Source organism: Phalacrocorax carbo, chromosome 1 (assembly GCF_963921805.1).
Source record: "Phalacrocorax carbo chromosome 1, bPhaCar2.1, whole genome shotgun sequence".
Lineage (NCBI taxonomy): Eukaryota > Metazoa > Chordata > Aves > Suliformes > Phalacrocoracidae > Phalacrocorax > Phalacrocorax carbo.
Window position 1 is genome coordinate 61,562,524 of NC_087513.1, and position 21,523 is coordinate 61,584,046.

Below are 21,523 nucleotides of genomic sequence, written 5' to 3' on the forward strand. Positions count from 1 at the left end.
CCTGGCCTTTAGCTCGCTAGAAAATGTTGCAAAAATACACCAGGAACCAGCTAATGCTACAAAGAAAAGAAAAATTCTGAGTGGGTTTTAAAATAACTTCATACAGCAAATTCAAGTCTGCCTTAAAGAGAAAATAACTCCCACTTTGAGACTCTTGAGAAAAAAGCACAATGAGGGAATCCTTTACTGATTGTTTAGGTTTTCCCATTTGTTTTCCACTAATGCAAGGATCGCAAATAATTTAAAATAAGACAACATCAGTTAATCCATTATAACAGCTAGGAACACAAGGAAGGAATCAGTTTGGAGCAGACAGCTTTCAGCAGTTGCTTATGTGAAGTCTCTTGAAGAGGTCTAGAAACAATTCTGTAGACCTTTCAGTTCACTCGCTCCTCTCCGCTCCTCTTAGAGAAACACGTATTACTTATTCCCGCAGGAGTTCCCCATTGTCAGCTGCCATAAAAGTTTAGCAACTTGCCGTAGGACTGTGACATTTTGCGCAGAGCTGGACAGGCGCACAGTTCACGGCGTTACTAGGAGCCGCCCAAGCACAGTAAGCACTCGCTCACATCCCACCCTGTTAACAAATGGTAATGAAGCAATACAAATGCTTTGCCGCTCAGTTTGAACATTTCAAAATGTCATTTGAGAGGCCACAGCCAGCGAGCTGCACGGCCCAAAGGCTCGGGAGGGGCAGAGCAGCAGTGAGAGCACAGCAACGGCAGGAGAAGGTGTGTGTGTGGGAAACCGGGGAACCTCAACTACGAAAACAAACTCCGAGGTAACCAAGAAGTAACTTGCTTATCATTAAACACCCCTCCTCTCCCCACCCCGACAAATATACTCGCGCTCTTCTCCAAATCATCCCCTTTTCTGAAGAAGGGCAGAAATTTGAAGTTTGTACGCATACACCTTTGAAAAAAAAAGAGACGTACACTTCAGTGTTTACAATGCATTTGATAGGACAACCACTTTATTACAAAGAACAAACAATGCTTCAAAATAAGACTGATCAACTTGAATTGTACAAAATGTCAGTTTCCTTGTAGAGGTCATTAAGTAACAGGCTGTAAGACTAAGTTCACGTCAAATTCGCTATCCTGAAATATCAGATAACAACAGTAATACTTATTATATCTTCAGAGATTATGGCATGATCGTGTGCTCTACTCCAAACTACATTCAAAAGATATTGCTATCATTACTTTGAAAACACAAAGTGTAGGTTATTGTTCACTTCATTTCCATTTTCACAAGAACATTCTTCAGGTGAAGCTGCAGGAGCGCCTGCCGTAACTGGCACGACCCGCCTATACTTACGCAGTCACAACTTCCCTCAGGAGTTTAGTAAACCTAGACATTTCTACAATATGGATACTGTCACCTGATAGGCTTCAGCTTCTGTTACATGTCCTTCAGCGATATATGAGATCAATGGATAACACAGATTCCCGAAGAGCCAATGTCAACAGTCTTCCAAACGAGTTCAAAATCAAACAATCAATAGTTGTCTGGTATCTAGTTGATAGGCAAAGAGGTGGGATTTAGACGTTATAAACACAGTTCTAAAAACAGACCACAAAGTGTATTTTACAGCATGTACCACAATTTCATTTTAAGTAAAACCGTGAGGAACTGAAGATTTGCATATGATCACTATTCAACATCACCCAGCTTGGACAAGGAAGAGAAAGTGACATCTTATGTCAAGTCAGCTGAAGAAAGCACACTTACAAGGAAATTATACTTTCATTGAAAACGCCACAGTTTTACCCTTTGGTAGTTGTGACATACCCACTGAAAAAGAAATTGTGCAAAGCATGTGAAACCAAGTGCAAAAAAACTCTACCCAGACATACCCAACAGACTTTATTCTTAAATAACAACTCTACAATCACAGCTATCAATCAACAAAATCAAAGCCACAAGTGTTTTCTCTAAAGGCTTCTTTCACAGTACTAATAAGAAAAACCGAGTTCTATTCTTCTAGTTAACCGCTCGCGTGTATGGCGCGTTAGTTATCAGACAGTATTGGCAGTGAGATCATACCTGATGAAATGGACCGTTGTAACACAAATATTTTAAAGCCAGTTAACTTCAGGAAGAGTCCTATACATTCATACTATAAACACCGTTTAAAGTGAATCTGGGATATCTGTCATTGTCATAAACACAGGATTTTCCTCTGGAGTCAAACCACACGCGTCACTCCTGCGCCGCAATTAACACTATTGCTGCGATTTATGGTCCCCAGCACTTTTTATATGCTATTATAGCATGTGATGTGTTGCGATAATTAAGGCTGCATCAGCACTTCCCATTACAACCCTGATTTTCAGGGTACCTAAAACTTGGCTATTAAATCTGCTCCGGAATACTTGAGCTGTTAGATCTCTAATGTTTTAGTGATACTTCTTCCCACCAAACCAGGCACATCATTTCTTTTAGTTTTTATATTTACAAATGCTTTTAAGACAAATTTAACTGGCAGAGGCAAGAAATTCTACCTTGATGTACAGTCTTTTGGCATTCGGGGCAAAATTAAAGTGCAAAGTATAAACTTCATTGCACAGTAAATAATTTAGATTTCCTTTTAAAATAAATCTTATTTAGGTGCCTCAATCTATTCACCTAGTGACCTTGTCCAACTCAGCCATTTTCCTCTACACTTTGGTAAACATAGGTTTATATATAGATACATAAATAGCATTTAAACTGTTTACCTTTCTTTCACTACCGTGAACAAATTTTTTCTTTTAGCATAGGAACGGATCAACCTATTCCTAGAAGTAATGCTTGTTGAATTTATCAGCTAGCTAGTTAATGTAAAAATGATGCATAGTAAAAGGGAGATACTGAACTTGATTGGTAGAATATACTGGTAAAGCAAACAAGCACTTAAGAAGATTAACTGGAATAAATATGTCGAAAGTTGCCTTATAATATGTGCAAAATTGCTTACCATGTATCCTAAACTTTGGTTAAAAGTTTCAGATTGAAGTTTTACAGAAACATTATGGAAGCAACACAAGTGATTACAAACACAGGAATGAGGTAAGTTATTATTAGTGCAAAAAGCAAGCATATGCTAAAAGCAAAGCATATGGATTTTTAAAAAAAAAAAAAAAAAAGAGAATGAACCTCATGGAAGTTTTCATACAAGACCAAAAAGGTCTCCTGTAAACATTGGTATTTACAAGTTTAAGATTTGTACAACTACAAAAGGACAATTCTAAATATTAGTAGTGCATTTACAATGAATTTACTTTTTTTTTTTTTTGTAATAAGAGAAATGACTAAGTTTATCTTTTTCCTTTTAAATCTTCAGGGGATATCTTTCAAGATTAAGATATTTCTTACAAATAGTAGAAAAATCATTTCTTTACAAAAAAGTATATATTAAAATATTTATACATTTTAAGTTACTATATAATAACTGGAAGTTTTTGCCTCATACTCAGGCACTACAATGAAGAATGCGGTATAAGGAACTGAAACCAAACAGAATTTGCTCATATACCAAATCTTACCAATTATCTATGAGAGATCTGTAGCGGTCGTGGCAACCCTACCTCAAATACTACTGCATGGGCCAATTCTTTCTTTATTTTTAGTTTGATACTTTGTATATTTTTTACCTTTTACCTATCACTACCAAAAAGAGCTACTGGATAGAGTATGGTCCTCCACCCCACCGTCTTCGATATAGTTTCTATATGGTACTCATACCTGAGCAAGGCTGTGTAACGCTGATGTTTCAAACGTAAAAAAGGTTATATACTTTTAAGATAAAAACAATGCAAAAATAAAATATTTGTAGCATTTACAAATCGTACAAGAGTTACATTAAACACTACATTCGAAACTTGAGATTTATTATGTCGCTTCTACTTTGAGCTTGATGTTTTCAGATCTGCAAAAATAAAGGAGACATTGTTAAACGTTTCATAATTTCACATCGCGTACGTGGTCAAACACTTTCAAACAACTACCATTTCAGAGCTCTGGGACACAGACCATGGTCAAAACCGTTGCTAATTAAAGGGTTAAAACAGCATCGGAATGCTAAACAGGATGGAAGACAACTTCTTCACTGTCGCTCTCCATCTTAGGAGGGCACATGTTAAAAATCAAGCAGTGGGTCTATTCAACAGCTTGCTTTTCAGTCACACCCTGTGGATCACAGCCCACAAACTGAGGTCAGCTAAACCCATACAACAGCTCGTTGCTCCCCGAGGCAGTGGGGACGCTCCCCTCACTCTGCTGTTCCTGACCTTCCCCTGAGCTCACAGGACCTCTTGCTGAGTAAGGCCAGCTCCCAGCTAGCAGAAAGCTAAGCCGGAAAGGAGGAGGAGTGGGATGAGAGGAGAAGCCAGCAAAACTTCTTCTTCTGAGCCCCTGGGCTGGCTGAACTGATCAGGCTGAAAACTTATCTTTATTTTCAGAGGATCCATTCCCATCCCCAACTCATCATGAACCTGTACAAATTCAAGTGCAGGGATAAGATGACAAAACCTCTTCTGGCTGTAACACAGACTTTAAAGTGTATACATCACAAAAATGCACCTTACATCACCTTATGAGAAATTTTTCTGATAAGGAGGGGGAAAAGATTGAAAAAAACCTGATTACACCCATGCATGTAACTGGGTTACTTACTACAATGAAAAACTTTTGAGCTGAAGTTAAGCCCAGGTAATTCAGAAGCTTACTAAGCTTTTATTATTTGAGGGACTGCATAAGACTCAATAAGCAACATTTCAGTACTTCCTTGTCTTTGCTTGGGAGCAAATATAAAACATTTTTTAAAATGTTATGCCAAATTCAGCACTAAATTTTCTTAAAACTTCTGTAAGGAACAAAATGACATTTCAAGAACTTCACATGCCATGCACTGCTGAGAGAAGTGTTGGTTCTAGAGACTCAACACACCGTTTCCTCCTCCACAGCTACAGCCCCTTGAAATGCTGCAACTGACACTGACTTTACCTTGAAGCCATCGAACTTGCGTGGCTGGTCCATATCCTCTCTCATTCTTTGCAGAAATTCTGAACACTATTGCAGGTCGGGAAGTGTAATCAACATGAGCATTTGAAAGCTGGGCAGCAGTCACTATACACGATGTTTTCAGACCACAGTATATTCTCATAAATACAAGCTGACTTGGATTTTCCTGTAACTGTGTGGAACGGATTGCTAAGTAGGCAGAATATTCTAAAATATTTCCAGAGGGTGAAGCAGGAGGCTCCCAAGAAAGATGAATACAGTCTACACTCTGAAGAAAAAGGGAGAAAATCTGATAGTATGTAGGTAACCATTAGACACTCCAAAATATGTATATTAAAAAACATAAAAACACAAAAAAAACCCTCTAAAGATCATATGAAAATTCTAACCTAACATCATCACTCTTTGGAGGTAAAGACGTGCCTTTTGACTTTTTTTTCTTTTTAAAAGCATGGTAAACCCTTACAGGCTCAAGGATGCGGAAAGAGAAAATCGTGGGGAAACTATCAGATGATTAAGACATGTATCTGGTAACGTGATCATTAAGGCTTAAAATAATTCTTTGTAGCAAATTTCTTAAAGAATATTACATTGAGCAGAATTAACCAATCAAGCATTTGACACTATTTTACATGACAACTTTAACTTGGGAAAAAAACCCAACAGCAAACCAACTAAAATCAAAGAGTTCTGACGTTAAGCTTGTGACCAGACTTTTACACGTCAGAACTAGAATTAGCTATATTCCTTACCTTGGTAATTTTGACTGTTGAAGGAGCTCCAGGAAAACCCGGAATGCAAGTCTTGAATTCACTGACTTTACTGAAAGGCCCAACACCACAGCCATTAATTGCAGCAACTCTGAACCTGTACACTGTGCCTGGAAAAAGATCCTGTTTCTTAAGTAATCTGTAGTCTGGTACATCCGCACTTTCCATCTGAAAATAAAGCAGCGTTTGTGTTAATTTTTAGAATATTCTGAACACAGTTAGCCTAAAAAAATTAAGGTGGGTAGAGATAAACTGAGATTAATAAGTTTAACTGAAACTGAAAAGCCATCTAACACTTTTGTACTCAAATCAGAATTACAAAAGGTTCTGACCGAGGCGCCAGCTCACCTCAAAACAGCTGATCTAAGCAGCAATATGAGACTACGTCTCTAACCACAGCCCCCACCCCGTTTTTCAGTCATTTAAATTGAACTGCACCTCTTGGTCATTTTTACTCAGGAAAGTAAAAGCAAAATAGCACTTCCAACTGCATAGCTGATGCTTTAATTAGTGTACTTTTCTGCCCTAAAAAAATATTTTTCCTTCAAAACCAGTTATTGCTATAGTTTGGGGTTGCAGTTTGATGTGTAGGTGATCAAAATGTTTTCAGAGAATGGCACTGTGAGGGAGTAACAACTGAAACATCATGTGCTACTGTACTTCCATGTTTAAAATATTAATTGATGCATCCTTGAAACTTCCAACGGAACTATTTTCCTTCTGAATAATATATAAGAAATCACAATCAATGTAAATACTGTAAAATTTGCCACGCTCTTTAAAACTAAAATGTGCAAGATTTATAGTGAAGTGCTTTCATTGAAAGCACTCTGTTCTTTTGGTTTTGCCTCAAGAAAACATATACCCATCATTTGTATTAATTCGCTAGGACGTCATTAATTTACACTTTCACCATCAAAACTGCAACATTTTTGCAAGTTTCACACATACAGCATTTTCGTACATAATCTTACATGTGTCACAACATTAAGTTAGCGAAAACTACTACAAAACCCACTACAGTTCCATATCTAGTCTTTTTAAAAAGTATACTAATGAGATCCAGGCTAGGCTGTTCACAATTTGTAAGTAAAGATTCTGGAAAGAGAGAAGACACTTCGATCGAAACATTTCAATGCTGTACTGAAATAACATATCAGAAGTCAGCATTCTTTTCTTTTTTCAGAATTTTTACTGGTTTGAAAGTTCACTAAGTTTAAAATTCTTTCCTAAGGCTAGAAATAGAAATACGGAAAGAATTAGCAAGAGCACCATAAGACATTCCATATTATCATACAAGAACAACAAAAGAAAATTAGTCTGGTTCAGGAAATAGTAAAGAAAGGTGAGCAAAATACAGAAGGAACTGCATGGTCACAAAATACAAAACTCCTATAAGCACCAGATACTGCTGCAGCATCAGAAAATCCCATGTTTTGTTGTCACCCATATAAACAACAGGTTCCAAAATACGTATGTGCAAGTATGTCAGAGCAGAATTAGCAGCTACCTTATTAGAGACGCTCAGCGTTTCCTCTGGCAGCAAGTAAAACTGGCTCACCACAGCGCTGTTGTTCTTAAAAATTCCAACATCATACCACTGCCGGTCTCGTGTTTTCACTGGTGCCGTTTGTCTTTGTGGAGTTTTCTAGTGTTTGAAGAACATGTTATGTAGACTACCCATACTTCAACGTAATGCAAAAAAAAAAAAAGTTAAGACTCTAGTACACATAAAAGAACCCCCTTTCATACCAGTGTTACTTTCTTATACTTCCAAGGAATATGCATGTATTATTAAACACTGTTGAAAACCAACTGGTCCTTATACATTGATTTAGGCAAAATTTATCTTTTTTAAAAAGAAAAACAAACAAGCAAACAAAAAAAAACCCAAAACCCCCAACCAAACAAAAAAAACCCCAACCAAACAAAAAAAAAACAAAACCAACCCAACCAAACAAAAAAACCCCAAACCAGTTGGGACGTCACCTCTGACATTCTAGTTTAAACAGGGAGGGGAAGAAGTTTAAAGCTGTAGAACTAGGTGTCTGTAGCAGCATGTAGTTGTGAGTTAATTTCACTCAGACGTCAAGAAGTTTCACAACAGGGTCCAACACCAGTACCTCTACCTGGGATTCAGCTATACCTCAGCCCCAAACATATTCTCTTTCAAGCTGCTGCTGAACTCGCTTAGAGCTGAGAACAGGGCCTCCGCTGTGGCATGGGGCGATGGTGGTGGAGGGCATGGGAACTGCTCCTGACTGACCCAGAAAGACAAACCGTCTTTCTTGCTTGCCTCCAGGCACCAGGGAGGGCACTTGCATGGTCAGCACGCCCAGCACAGACAGGCCGTGGTCCTGCTAGCATGGAAAAGGGGCAGGAGTGGCAGCTGCTATTGGCAAAAGCACCCCAACCCTTCAGCAGCAGCTGCTTCTTCCCATCCTCAGCTCCTCCCTGTTGGTGGCAACAGTGGCACCTTGGTTTTATGTATTAAGTTGTAAGCAGGTGAAATAGGAAGCATTTACTTTTTCAGGCAGTATTTACAGCTTGCATAGCCAGTCCCCATCTCCTCTAGGGAAAAACATCAAGATGTCAGTTTAGTTATGTTTCAAACCTATAGATCAGCAGCTAACACTAGTCTGATGTAATACATACTTCATTTTAAATTCAGTTGTGCATACAGAAAAACACTTCACATTTGCACATCATGCAGCAGAGAGACCATTCCACTGTGCCAGTCAATAAAAATGATTCAACAGTTGAAGCACATACTTGGATCTCCTCCCAACTACACAACTGCTACTTAGGCTCAAATCAAACCCACACAATGCAATTAGTTTTACAACAGAAACGTTTACCCCTGTATTATGCACTTCAAGCCCTAAATATACATTGCTTTTCTTTCAGAGACATAATTAACGGAAAACAGAAGAGCCCTTGCAACTTATCCACAGAACAATACAGCAATTTGATTACACTTTTTCAGACTTACAGAGGAGTGTGAATCATTTGTCTGTCCGGTATTGACCCTTGTCGAAGGCATGATATAAGCAGTTTCAGCAGCTAGAAACAAAAAGTTATATTTAAAAAGCTTAAGTGATACAAAAAATTTAAACAAAAAGTCCACAGAATATGAAAGTTGACCTCAATAGCCATTTACAAGTATTTGTTGCAAAAGTATGTCTCGGACTTCTTTTGCATGCAGTTCTATTTATAACATGAACAACTAATTTCAGCTTGTGTCATATTCACAGAACAACTGTAAGAGCCTGGCATTGCAGGCTGCTACAGATAATACAGATGGAAGGCAGGACTTAAAAAATCCTAAAAAGTGACAGAATTACAAAGTCAGTATGAAATATTTGTGAACAAATAATCTAAATACCAGATTGAGGCACATACTGATGACATTATATGAATAGTCTAAGCATGAAATCTTAATTTGAATGCATTGTTTCTGACATTAATAGAGTCTGAAGTCTGAACATGAGCAGTTAATCTTTACACAATCCTAACAAATGGGAAAAGAACATTTATTGCATTTTAAATGGAATCGTGAAAAAAAAAAAAAGATAAATTAACGCACATAAACACTAAGCACATGAGCAACGCAAGGGAGTATTAGTATCCTATCTTGTGTTTCTGCATTTTTCTTTCAAAATACAATACTGTTTGGTAAGAAAAATAACTACTCAAGCAGCGTCACAACAGGACTACAGTTCTTTAGCTAACACTCAAAACAATAGCAAGCACAGCCTGATGATATTCACAAAAAACAAAACTTGAAAAACTGGCAATATGTTTGGCTTCTGCGTTGCTGCTTATTTCAGCTATTTCAAGCAGACTGAAGAGGTCACCACATCTGACTAGCGGTGGGCTAGCCACATGAACTGGCCATAACGGTTACAGAAGTCGATTGTTTAAAATCAAAACCATCTAAGGTTACTATTTGTAGTCTTTTGCTGACTAAATAGACAATCACTGAATGAAAGCAAATGCACTATGGACACCAAAACTGGCTGCCACTGCTGTTTGGAAAATGGACTTCTGCATAAATGAAGATTTAAAGGACTTTTCACTTACAGGAAACAAAGTGGTTTACAAACGTATAGAAGAAATATCCCGATTTTAAAAGATCCTTAAATCATAGCAGAGATCATCCAGGCTGCCCAAGGTCCTCAATGCCCAAAGCCCTATCTCAATCCCAGGTCCTACTCAAGATGGGAATCCCACCACACTAGAGGAACTCTGATGGCCTTAGATATATATGGCTCAAAATACAGTATGTGAAACACATTTCAAACCTTCAGCTTTTGAATTGAATGTTGTTAGTGAAGTTTCATCTTTAACAACTGCCCCATTTGTACTTGATGATTCAGTTTTAACAGCCTGCTGGGTTACCATAGTTTGTGTGCTGGAGACAGTACTGGATACAGAAGCATCAGGATTTACAGTTCGTTTGTCCAAGTCATGTAATTCACCTACATTTGCTGAAGTCTGAGAACCTTAAAAAAAGAAAATATTAACCAGAATTCAATATTGATAACACCTGACAAATCTCAGCTTGATATAATGGCTTTAGTTTCATATAACTAAACCAGAGTTTAGCTCAGATTTAGGTTAGAATCAATCTGATTGTACTAATTGCTAACGCTTTCTTTAGGTATACAACTTAACAGTCTATCTGCATAGTCATAAATAGATATATGTAAATGGTTACGTTAAAACAGCGATTTCATTTGTTTTATGCTTGCTATTCTATATCCATTTGGTTACAAAAAAGATTCATTTGGAAAAAAATCCTAATATAAAAGTATCTACACAAATCAGTATCAGATTTATAACAATCCACTTAAGATTAACCACTGTGGAAGTCTGTTTCTCACTTAGCACTGAGATCCAAAGTTTCCACACAATACTTAAATTACACTGTGAAGAAAATGAAAATCCAACAACCTATAAATGACATGAAAGTCAAATATAAACAGATAGGTGATTGAGCCCAGATTCACCACACCGAACTTAAGGCACTTCAGTGAAATGCCTAAATCAGTGCCCAGACATCTATTTCATCTACAGTCAGAAAGAAATACGCTCCTCTCTGTTACCTAAAATTTTACATTGGCTAATAGATTTTCACTTTTAACAGACAGAAGTAACGTCAAAGAAAGCCTGGCGTTACTATCACCTTAATGTTGTAAAACGAATCTGGTCCTGTCAGTTGTTCTTTCACATTAACAAGGGCTGTTTATGTTTAGAGACACATTTGCAATCATAATAATTAACATACTGAGAATTTCATGTCCCTTGCAACACTTCAAACAACTTCAGATTTCATTTTTCCTTATATCTTCTAAAAATATGTACCGTAATAAATAGCACAAGGTTGTTTTTAAACTGCAAAGGCCTCTAAAATAATTTTAAATTGCAAGACAGAAATTATCTTCTTTTATGTTTGAGGTTAATTTTAACTCTCGCTTTTTAATTATTTTTTATTCTATAGCATCTTACTTGAAGTACAAACAGGCAAAAGAGAAGGGGCATTTGATTCTTTGAATCCTGTAGCATCTGCATGGTTTTTCATAGCCTCCTGTGTAATCTTGTTTTCAGGTGCGGCAACCTTTTCCTTTCCCTCTACTTTTAATGAGTTGGATGAAAGGGAAACTTGGACCTAACCAAAACAATAAATTTGTTAATGTTTAACTGCAAAGCTCAGAAATTTCAATTGCAAACATGGCATGAAAAAGCTCGCTCGAAAACAACAAAAATCCTCCAACAAATCCCCCTAGCACTTTAAATCAAAACAAGAAACCAACCTCACAATCCACCTTATTTTAGCCATTATAAAACAAAGACACAGACTCTAAGTTGACTTGGAAGTGTCCCTGACACATATTAATTCTACCCGAGGTGAGCTCACATTCTTATGTTATTACCTCAAAGTTTATTGACACATACATTTAGTCTGTTGGGGGACTTGAGGGGATAGGAAAAATCACCATTACGGAGGTTTTCAACCCAAGATATTTCTACTGTTAGTAAAATTCACAGTACTCCTACATGTGTTTTCTGCAAGAATACACTGTGGATCCCATACAGACCTGAAGCCTTACACAATTAAGAAAAGGTCTAAATTTCTGAAAGTGTGATTCTTTAACCAGAGTTTTTCTTTCCTCTTTCTTTTAAATTGGCAAAAGTGGAACACGTACAACTATACAACCAGACTAGACAAAAATTGGGTTTATACAGTAATAGGAACCTACAACTAAGCAGACTAGCATAAAAACACTAACAAAGAAGAAATATGCCTTATCCTTTTTGCCTCCCACGTATTAATGTGCTAATATTAATTTCACCAACATTTTGAGGATGAATAGTATTTCTACTAGTATCAGGCTCCCAGGTAACATTCTGACATTCTGGAACTCAATACAGTTGGCAGTTTCCTTTCTGCATTACCAGGAAGAAGACTTTAAAGACACTACTACTTCAGCAGGAGTGGATTTTCTTTTTTCTTTCTTTTGATGTGGGTTTTTTTCTAAGGCTTAAAAAGTATGCAGGAACTTTTAAAACTGAGAAAGTGTTTTGGCAGTTCCCTCACTTCACACACTACTTTGTCACTTAGGCGTTTTTCCGTTTACACTTACGTTATTAGGAATGACATTATTTGTTTGGCTGGGATGATCCACCTTCACTTCTGGATAAGGGACACTAGGCAATGATTGTGGACTGTGATGTAGAGAAGAGCCACCTTTTAGGTAAACAAAAGCAAATTCCAATCAGTTACATAAAACTTAGTATTATGTTGGTTGAAATCTATTCCAGCAAGCAAGCAAAAGTCAGATAAAATCCCTTCCTCGCTGTTTCCTTTCTGAAGTCGTGCCCAGCACTGTACAAATACCTTCATATTCAGATAGCTGGCCAAAAGTGACAGAGACAAGTTAAAACTGAGTTTTCCATAATTATGATGCACACATTTTGTGAATAACCAAGGGCATAGGGTCTCTCTCTCACGATTATTTTGTTTTAAAAAAAACCACCAAACTCATAATAAATTACTTATGGAATCCTCTACCTTTGCATAAACATAAGCGTAATGTGATCTGACTACTACCTTGTGAACTCAGCACTGATGTCTCAGGGACCCCAGTACCAGGTATTCCAGCCACTGATGGCACTGGTGAGTCAGCATGTAATTGAAGAAGATATCCTTCAACTGTAGGTACTTCATCCCATTTCACTTGAAAAGAGTTGGTTGTAGCTCTAATCAGCTGTACCTGTGACGGTGCTGGAGGTTTCTCTACAAGAAACCAATAAAGCATACATGGCATGTTTGAAATCGCCCTCCTTTATCAGTTCAAGAAACATTTATATTATGTAAACAATATCAATAGCTCCTTTTTCAGCTATGCACAATATATACCAGATTCAACAAGAAACAGTTGTCAAAGGTGGCAAGTCATGTCAGAGAATTATGAAGTGTCATTCTAGAGTGTTCAAAAATGCGGAAGTTTTGATGCTTTCTTTGTTTTTTAATGGATATCCTGGCTGCCAGTAAGTCTTTGGGTTGTATATACATCATTATGGGGATTACAGAGATAAGAGATCTTCCTTTCCTAAAAGGCTGCACGCAGCTCTTTGGCTCCTAAAGCTTTACGTATTCCTGGAAAGAGTTCACAGGAGACTGTGCTTCCTTTTTGCTTGCTCTCTGTAGCTAAAGTGAGCCTTCCCTCACACCACTTCTGCAGAGGCTGAAGCCTAGGCATGATTCAAAGCCAATGACCTGCTCCTCTCACTTGCCTTGATACCTGACTAGGCTGCACTCTCAAGCACATCCCTCCCTTGCTACTCTTTTTTTTGTCTTCTGACCTTCCTGAAGGGGGGGAACGACACCAAACAAACAAAAAAGAAAACACAATGTCCTCCTAAATGTTTCTAATTGTTTCACAATCTGCAGTAACCATTCTCACATTTCTGCCTGAGCAGGCAAGAACTGCCTCCCAAAAGTACTATTCTAGTTCCCTCTCTCCCAATACCATCTCAGTGTCCTGCACCAAGCCAGCTACTAATGAGTGATTAGCACTCTGGAATTCCCTTCGGCCGCAGGAACAATTTGGTCCTTTCTCATATTCAACAGCATCTTTTTGCAGTCCAAGAGATGAGGAAGCAGCAGCAGCAATGATCCCAAGAGAAGGGGTTTGGTAAAAAAGAGTAAGGAGCAGCAGAACAGATCACTAAGAAGCGAGGCCAGGAGCCCTGAGTTTAGGTAAAACACCCTTTAGCACCTTGTATCTATTTACTATGGCATGCAATGCAGAATCTAGCCACAAAGTTCTTTCAGAGGCTTTAAAAAAGCCTTCCTAATTTTTTCCGTTTAAGTTATAAGCTTTAAAATGTAAATAAGCTTTGAGTTTGCTATAGCTTTAGAAGTTCTGATCACCAACAATGCCAGCTTCTCATATGTTAATAAAATATGGAACATAGTACAGGTCTCTTATTTCTGACTCACCAGTATCAAGGTACCAAAGATCTTTGCAGCAAACTTGATTGTTCCAAGCTTTTCTGTAACCATCTCTACCACTCCAGATATACAGACGAGTGCCAACGGCTACAGCACAGTGTCCTGCTCTTGGCCCTGGTAACAAGTTACTTTTGTCCTCCTGGCAATCTGAGATCAGACCTATCCATTCTGTGGTATCTAGTAAATGAAACTCAAAAAATTTAGTTTCTAGATTTTTTCCAAAACAACAAATACAGATGTTAATACACTTAACTGCTCAGAGAAAATGAAAATAAATCACCTCTGGCTTTATAGACAATTGCATTTAAATTTGCAATATTACAAAGAGAAGGTCGCCTACCAGTTAGTTTGCAAGATATGATCAATTATTACAGGATGATTTTTCTGACCTCTGGTTGTTTCTCTCAGGCAAATACAAGATTCAGGGATAGTACTGTCATATTTAGAAAAAAACTAATTTCAGGATCTGTCTCTTGTGTTCTATTATAAATGAAGAAGGAGTATCTGTATTACTTATCTTTAAATTGTATGGACAAAGATTTGAATCAGCAAACTTGCTGCATGTTCAAAGAAAAGTAGTAATAATTTAAAAAATTACTTAAGATGTAAAAAACTGGCCTCTTCTTTAGTCAGCTAGGATTACAGCTGTGTATCCTGCAACTTTTCTCAGGGTCTTCAAAATAATTATTCTACTCTGTTAGGAAAGTATTAATTCAAAATGCCCACTCCCATAAAGGCAGAAACACTGACTGACCCAAATTAAGATAAGAAAATGAACCGGTACATTTCCATTCACCATCATGAGCAGAAATTTCACCTCCTGCTGACTGTGGAACCCATCCACCAAAAACATACATTCTGAAATACAGGAAAAGAAGGAAGAGGGAAAAAGAAAAGAAAAGCCAATTAACATCCAGATCTGCTGCATGTGCTCTCTCAAACTAGGACAAAATAGAAAATTTCCAGTGCTTTACAGTTCTGGTTTACAGCAGATTTTATTTGTGTCTAATCTCTTTAGAAAGTATCGTTGTAGTCATCTACCTTCTGAGATTTTTTTAGTAAGTTAACTGATCAAAAAACCAAACCAAACAAAAAACCCCCCAAACTCCTCAAACAACTTCCCAGGAACAGAAATTAATAATGTATCTTTTTACAAACCACCAAACTGCTAATACTCTCCAAAAATCATACATTTACACAGAATTTCTGCAACCCTGTACTGCAGACCTCTCAATAAACCGTTCTAAAATTAGAAAACTGGTATCTTAAGTCAGATAGCAAAATTAAAAACCTTAATGCAAGCTACAAACTAATTACATTTTATGTAAATAATAAAACCCTAACCTCTTACATCATAAGATACAAAGCTTTCATACTTCTTTCCCTCCTTGTCTCTTTCTCCTCATGCCAGCTTGCAAACTGAGATAAAATGGCCTGAAACCCATACTTAAAAGTCCGTTTTATCAGTGCTATCTGCCAAAACAAATCATACTGGCAAGAAGCAAAGTAATGAGCAACGGACTGCAGAAAAACTGGGCCACAAAAATGTCGAATGGTTTTGCCTAGAACTAGTTCTAGTCTTTGGACAGCTTCTTTGCGTAGCTAGTTCATTGTGTCACAGACACAGAGGCACTCCAGTTGGCTCCTGCCAGAGGCAGCTCAGGCCCAGCTGAAACCGCCCCCGAATGCACAAAGGTATATTGAGAAGCCTGGAAAGCTGCTTGTGGGTTGGGCAGGTTGTCCTGCTGGATGGAAACACTGACAGTTTCATACCCTTAAATTAACAATGCTACTTTTTAATCTCCACTGAAGTAGGATAATAGAAGCAGGAAAGTACTCTACAGGGCTGATGGTTTACACTGAGCAGTAGTGGATAAGCATCATCATTCTCCTACTAGGTGTACCTTTCTAGAGTTGAGCTTTTAACAACAGACATACTTGTTTCCTATTACATTGGCCGTATGGAGACTGCGAGGAAGTGGTACTGTCCCTTTAGTTTCTGGTCTTGACCAGGTCATGGTTTCTAAAAGAAAAAGAATAAAAACTCTCAAGCAACTCATCACTGTGTATTTTACTACCTGGATTTTAGGAAGGAACATACCTCTAACATTCAACAAAACAAAATTTCACCTTTTTAAGATGACCTCTTTTAGAAAGAAGGCTCAAAAAAAGCACTTAAAGGTTCTTTATCATCATTTCCTGTGAATTTTAAAACTAATTGTTTATCAGTTTATCAAAAAGATATATTTGGCTTCATTATGGTTACTCAACTTGGTTATCATAGTGACAGTCTTCAAAGCACTCTAAGGAAACAATCTCACAGTGTTACCAAAATCAGTGAGGATAACATACACAAACAATGCTGCACCGATTTAATTCCAAAAATTACAAAAGGTTAACACTATGATGTGAGTCCCAATAATATCTGCACCACATCATGCCATTAATTATTACATACTGCCATTTTTCCTCTTAGCCAGTGAAGCCCCTGCTCTGACTTCTACTGGCAAATCAACTCACCTATGTCAAGTTCCCAGAGATCATTAAGCCGACAGCCACACATCCCTCCAAAAATATACATCTTTGGACTTCCCAAATCTTTTCTGCAGTATACGATGGCTGTGTGAGATTCTCGAGGAGATGGCAAGATCCCTTTGGTCACAGGAATACTCCAGCCGACAACTCCAGAACCATGCTGCAGCTCCAGTTCGTAGAAATCATTTAAATATCTAGGGTATTATTGACAAAGTATGAAAAATTCTCTTATAAGCAAGATTACAAGTGAGCTTCAAACCCTGACCACTTCAGAGTATTACAGACTTCTGTCTTGGAAGTGCGTAGAATTTTAAAACCTCCAAACATTTGATGGCATTGTGTACAGCACCAAAACGAAATGGATTCAAAACAAAAAATTATAACTTGTTGCCTCTAAGGAAACATGCTTTCTTATCATACTTGTTACACTACATCACATGAAGGACACATTCAAAACTGGTAAACAACATTCTTAGCAGAAATTACTACATATGGACAAACTTGGAATAAACTGCAAGGTTGTGAGAAATACATGGTGATGTGGGACATCAGAGGTGAATTTCTGCAACTCTAAGGCAACAAAGGTGAAAAGAAGCGGTTTCTTTTCTGATGTCTTCAGGCTGGCCAACAGACAATTAGTCATTTGTTGCTGAATCTATTGACAAGCTATTTTTAGATAACAGTCTTTGAATCTTGGCATTCACACCAGATACCTCCTCTTTACTGAGCTTAAAATTTATAGCCAGTTTATAGCTTGTGGATGGATATAAGTGCTTTGATCTGCATGTGAACGTGGATATAAAACTTCAGTGTTATAGCACTGTTTGCTGATAATAAAGGCAACTTCAGCTGTTACTTAAAAAAAAAAAATCTCCAGATGAATTAATAACTGTTTTCCGCTGCATTATAGCGGAAACTTCCATTGTGAATTCCCTGATGACTCATGAGACTTTGCTGATTAAAGTAAATCTAACAAACAAGCCATTTTTAGAAACATCACCCAAAATACTAGGAAAAATACCAAAGTCTACTCAGGTTTCTCTTCAAAAGTGTTAGAGCTGTCAGTCAGTGTTACATATTGTGGCATTAGCAGAAGAAATATTTAAGCTTCTTAGCATGTAAGCCCTCCACTGCTCAAATAATCCGAATGTGAGTATTTGATACACAGGACAGCCTCCCTAGAATGTTCCTCTTTAAAAATAAATTATTAGATATGACAACTTTGAAGACATTGAATTCAAACCAAATCAGCCATACCTGGGAACATTATTATTTGAATCCTCACTTTCATTTGCCAGGCCACCAAACAAATAGCACTTGTTACCATATAAAGAAAAGCTGTGGCCAAGTCGAGGGCAAGGTGGTGATCCAGTAGAGGGAGCTTGAGCTTTTACTTTTTTCCAGAGCCATCGACTTGCCTTAAAGATGAGAAATATATATTCAGAAATATCTTAATTTATAGTAATTCATAGTCAACAGAATTCACTCAGATATTTTCTGAATTATTTTTAAGGGAATGCTGGGCTTTTCTTAGGATATGCATTAAAATGGACACATAAGAGCTAACCTTCATAAAACATTAAATATTTTATACTTTATTTAGACTAGATGGAAGTCTCCTTATCAAAGCTATTTAGATTTTCTCCATCTTCAGAATCTATTTAAAGAGTTTATTCTTCCAGGAGCAGAGCAAAGCTCATTTAACTTTCCCCTGCAGTTGGCAATATAAAATGTGTTTGTTCATAAATAGATAAATAAAGTAGTCCTCAGACTGAAACATCTTCATACATTTCCTACCTGTAACTCATATAAATCATTACTGTATCTTCCATATTCAACCATTCCTCCAAAGACTAGTATTCTGGTACCGTCACAAACAAATCCATGTGCTGCGCAGCCTGGAGGAATATCTCCCCTTACAGCAGGAAGAAACCACTGATTTGTAGCTACAGTTAAAAAAAGGGGGGAGAAAAAAAAAAAAAGGGGAGATATTTCAAATGCTGAGAAGTAAAGAGTATTTTTAAACACCTCTGCTTTCTAAAGAATTACCTTTTACCAGTAGATAACTGTGAATGGGCTGATCAAACAAATGTCACTTGATATATGAATGAGCACATGAGGTTGCTGTAACTAAGTCAGTCACCAAGGGTCACTCAGCAATTTAACAGAATTGCCAAAAAAAAAAAAAGAGAGAGGCTAATGAGGAACAGACTCACAGAATGGCAGGGGTTGGAAGGGACCTCTGGAGGTCACCTCGTCCAACCCCCCCTGCTTGAGCAGGTACACCTAGAGCAGGGGGCACAGGAATGCGTCCAGGTGGGTTTTGAGTATTTCCAGAGGAGAATCTCCAACCCCTCTGGGCAGCCTCTACCACTGCTCTGTCACCCTCACAGTAATGAAGTTTTTCCCCATATTCCTGTGTTCCAACTTGTGCCCATTTGCCCCTTGTCCTGTCCTTGAGCACCTCTGAAAAGAGCCTGGCCCCATCCTCTTGACACCCACCCTTCAGATATTTATAAGCATTTACAAGATCTCCCCTCAGTCTTCTCTTCTTCAGGCTGAACAAACCCAGGTGTCTCAGCCTTTCCTCCTAAGAGAGATGCTCCAGTCCCCATCACCTTTGTAGCTCAAGTGCAGTTCCACACAAAAGAGAAAGCGGTGCTAACTCAGAGGGAGCTAGCCCTAGAAACAGAATTATTAGAGCTACAGCAGCATGGCAGTGTGCTGGGACTTAATAGCCCTACTGAAAAAGTAATTACACTGTTCTGGGACCAACGCTAATATCAACAGAGCACTGCACTGATACATGGGAGAGGAGAGGCACTCAGGCAAGAAAGAGCAACTGAGACTGCCTGATCCAGCAGCAGCATATTGGTGTTTAAACTGTTCTGAAATTTAAGAATTACAGGAGATATTGTCTCCTTCCTCCTAAGCTTTTTTTCAGGAGCACGAAGAGGGACAGTGTGAAATTAGAAGCTTCCAGTGAATGCTGCTGCAGGGGATTCAAGATGCCCTTGCTGTGTGCGAGCTCCTTAGACGTTATCATGCTCATAGCAAGAGCAATGGCTGACATCCCAAACTCAGGTCACAACCCTGCATCTTAGCCCGCAGGAAATAAAATAAAATAAAACAAAAAGGTCAGTTTGGGCCAACAAACACCCATCTGGGAACTGGAACAACTGAGTCATGATCCTTTCGCTGCTGCAAAGGGTAAACACCTTTAGCAGAAAATCTGGGCAGAAAACTAAAAAAAGCAATGTTAAGACTCACTCAAAAGGCACCCATCAGAATCTCTGTTCTGAAAGATAGTATAACTGTACTACCTAAGAGTTTTCTTTAGATTACTCATCAAAACAGAAACGTTAAGAAACATTCTTTTTTTTCCCAAAAAAATGTCATTGAGTACAGCAGATCTTTCAGCTACCATGGAAAAACTCTGCTTGGAAAACCTCTAACAGTAAGCATTGTCCTCTTAATAAACTCCAAAAACCTCCAAAACACATTTGTGCTCCCAGATTTTACCTCAAAAACACTCAGCAAAAATATCACCTTTTTTTTTGGGGGGGGGGGGAGGGGAAGGGCAGGATATCCTAAGAATAATTTTTGAATGATTCTTAAAAGTTGGCAAGTTAAAAGGCTAGTTAACATGCTCTGACTTCCATGCTTTTGGTGTGCTGCAGAAGCAGGCAGCGCCGGCTGACCGAGAAGCACGGATCAGCCACCTAACTCTCCCGTCTCAGCCCAAGCTTGAAATGGCACCGAAGTTTTCCAGCCTCATACAGCATCCCCTACAGCAACTATTTAGGCGTCCGATATTTCACGAATAAAATCGTTCTTGGGCAGCTTCCTGTTTGGAAAGGCTCCCAATGCCAACACGGTCACTTTTCTAACCAAGATTTCTATTTCAGCGGGTTCAGGTTCTCGTGAGCCGCCACCAGAGGGAAGAAGCGGGGTCTGGACACTCGAGGGGGCTAATCCAGCCTGCAGCCATCCGGCCGAGACCTGCAAGGGGAGACTGCGCACCCCAGGACGAGGGGCTGGCAAAGCAGGAGAGGCGCGTAAGGAGATTTTCCAGGTTCCTCTTCCCCGGAAAAGAGCCTTAACCCCCCGACACCGGCCAGGGCGCAGCACAGCCCCGGGAGGAGCCCTCCATCAGGCTTATGCTTCCCCCCACACACAGTTTCGGCTTTTTAGCCGGGGGACAGCCCGCGGGCAGCCCCGGGACAGGGCAGGAGCCCCGCGATCCCCCTCGCCGTGAGGAGGCCGGGACCACCGGCGGGTAGAGACGTGACAGCCCCGCACGGTGTGCCCGCCCCCCCGCCTCGCAGCCCCGGGCGCCCCCGCCCCGCCCCGCGCCGCGCCCCCCCCCCCCCCCCGCCCGCGGCGGGCCGCGCCCGCCGCCCCGCCCCGCCCCGCGCACCCGTGTTGTAGACGTGCAGCTCATCGGCGATGCCCTCGTTGCCACCCCCGAAGATAATGACCAGCTCGCGGATGGCGACAGCACGATGCCCGTGGCGGGAGCGCGGCACCGGCCCCGTAAAGGAAGACACCCGTCTCCAGCTCAGTCCAGCGGCGGCCGCCGCCATCTTACCGCCACTCCCACAATGCACCGCGCGGCCGGGGCAGGCCGGCGGGGGAAGGGGCAGCGGCGGGGGCGCCGCCGCGGGTCACGTGGTGGCGGCGGGGCGGG

The 21,523-nt window shown here is 39.4% G+C and overlaps 1 protein-coding gene across 2 annotated transcripts; it reads right to left on the reverse strand.

Moving 5' to 3' along the window:
• Positions 1-944: 944 nt before the first annotated feature.
• HCFC2 (host cell factor C2) lies at positions 945-21,435 on the reverse strand. Of its 2 annotated transcripts, XM_064456165.1 has the most exons (16): positions 21,254-21,435; positions 18,631-18,779; positions 18,091-18,251; positions 16,819-17,027; positions 16,237-16,321; positions 15,053-15,156; positions 14,287-14,475; positions 12,892-13,077; positions 12,425-12,528; positions 11,289-11,448; positions 10,082-10,282; positions 8,770-8,840; positions 7,288-7,425; positions 5,760-5,945; positions 4,990-5,275; positions 945-3,913 (listed from the first exon to the last, which is right to left on the reverse strand). In XM_064456165.1, exons 1-16 carry the CDS (start codon positions 21,417-21,419, stop codon positions 3,888-3,890), a joined length of 2,421 nt encoding a protein of 806 aa, XP_064312235.1. In that variant the 5' UTR covers positions 21,420-21,435; the 3' UTR covers positions 945-3,887. The 2 variants fall into 2 exon arrangements, with proteins under 2 accessions (XP_064312235.1, XP_064312233.1); XM_064456163.1 differs by having other exon boundaries at positions 945-5,275.
• Positions 21,436-21,523: the final 88 nt, after the last annotated feature.